Consider the following 757-nt stretch of genomic DNA (forward strand, 5'->3'; position numbering starts at 1 on the left):
TTGCTGACGAAACACCAGGAGGGCGGTTGCCCCGGTGTCACCGTTCCGATGAGCTACGGATGCTGAAGAAGAAAACGACGACGAAGAAGAAGAAGACCACGCACGTTCGGGAGAAAGAAGAGAATCGGTGTGATTATCCCTGACGAGGAACTCTCTTTCGTGGAGGAGAGACGTTCCTTCGGAACACGTTCCTTTCTGTTTTTTTTTTCTTTTCTTCTTTTTTACCTAGTACTTTGTTAACGAGTTCGATGATGAAGTGCCTTACCGCGTTGATCGGAGTACAAACGAATTAATTAAGTAAGAGACACACACATATATATATATATACATATTAGAGGACGATGGAGAGGTAAATTTCGAAATCCACCGGACACGGGATTCAGTTTCTCGGTGAATCGTATATTTTTTTTGTTTTTTCCTTATAAAGACAAGAGGGATCGTTCGATTCAAGTGTACCTGGCTTTCGATTAAAATTCATGCCTGTAACAACTCGTGAATTTTAAACGAGATCGCGTCGATAGGACCACGTGTGAATCGAGGAACTGAAACCTGAATATAGTTCTCGAAGGGTCAACGAAGAGAAAGAGAGAGAGAGAGAGAGAGAATCGTGAATTGAAATTCTCGATGATGGTTGTGCATATTTTCTTCTTTTTTTTTTTTTTCTGTTTCGTATTCTTCATTCCCCTCTCGTCGCGACGTCGTCCAGTTGTAAATAGTTCGGTGTGTGCGTGTGAAAATCAGCGAGAATGAGCGCGTT

General features: G+C 42.3%; 1 protein-coding gene across 1 annotated transcript in view; it reads left to right on the forward strand.

The window, feature by feature from the left end:
• LOC108572188 (protein escargot-like) overlaps nucleotides 1-66 on the forward strand; it is a 1,624-nt gene extending 1,558 nt beyond the window's left edge. Inside the window, exon 2 of the mRNA XM_017934388.1 lies at nucleotides 1-66. This exon is cut by the window's left edge and continues 1,292 nt beyond it. Within this exon, the coding sequence (XP_017789877.1) occupies nucleotides 1-66 (66 nt within the window).
• The last annotated feature ends 691 nt before the right edge of the window (nucleotides 67-757 follow it).

This window comes from Habropoda laboriosa, unplaced genomic scaffold, assembly GCF_001263275.1.
Source record: "Habropoda laboriosa isolate 0110345459 unplaced genomic scaffold, ASM126327v1 scaffold107, whole genome shotgun sequence".
Classification (NCBI taxonomy): domain Eukaryota; kingdom Metazoa; phylum Arthropoda; class Insecta; order Hymenoptera; family Apidae; genus Habropoda; species Habropoda laboriosa.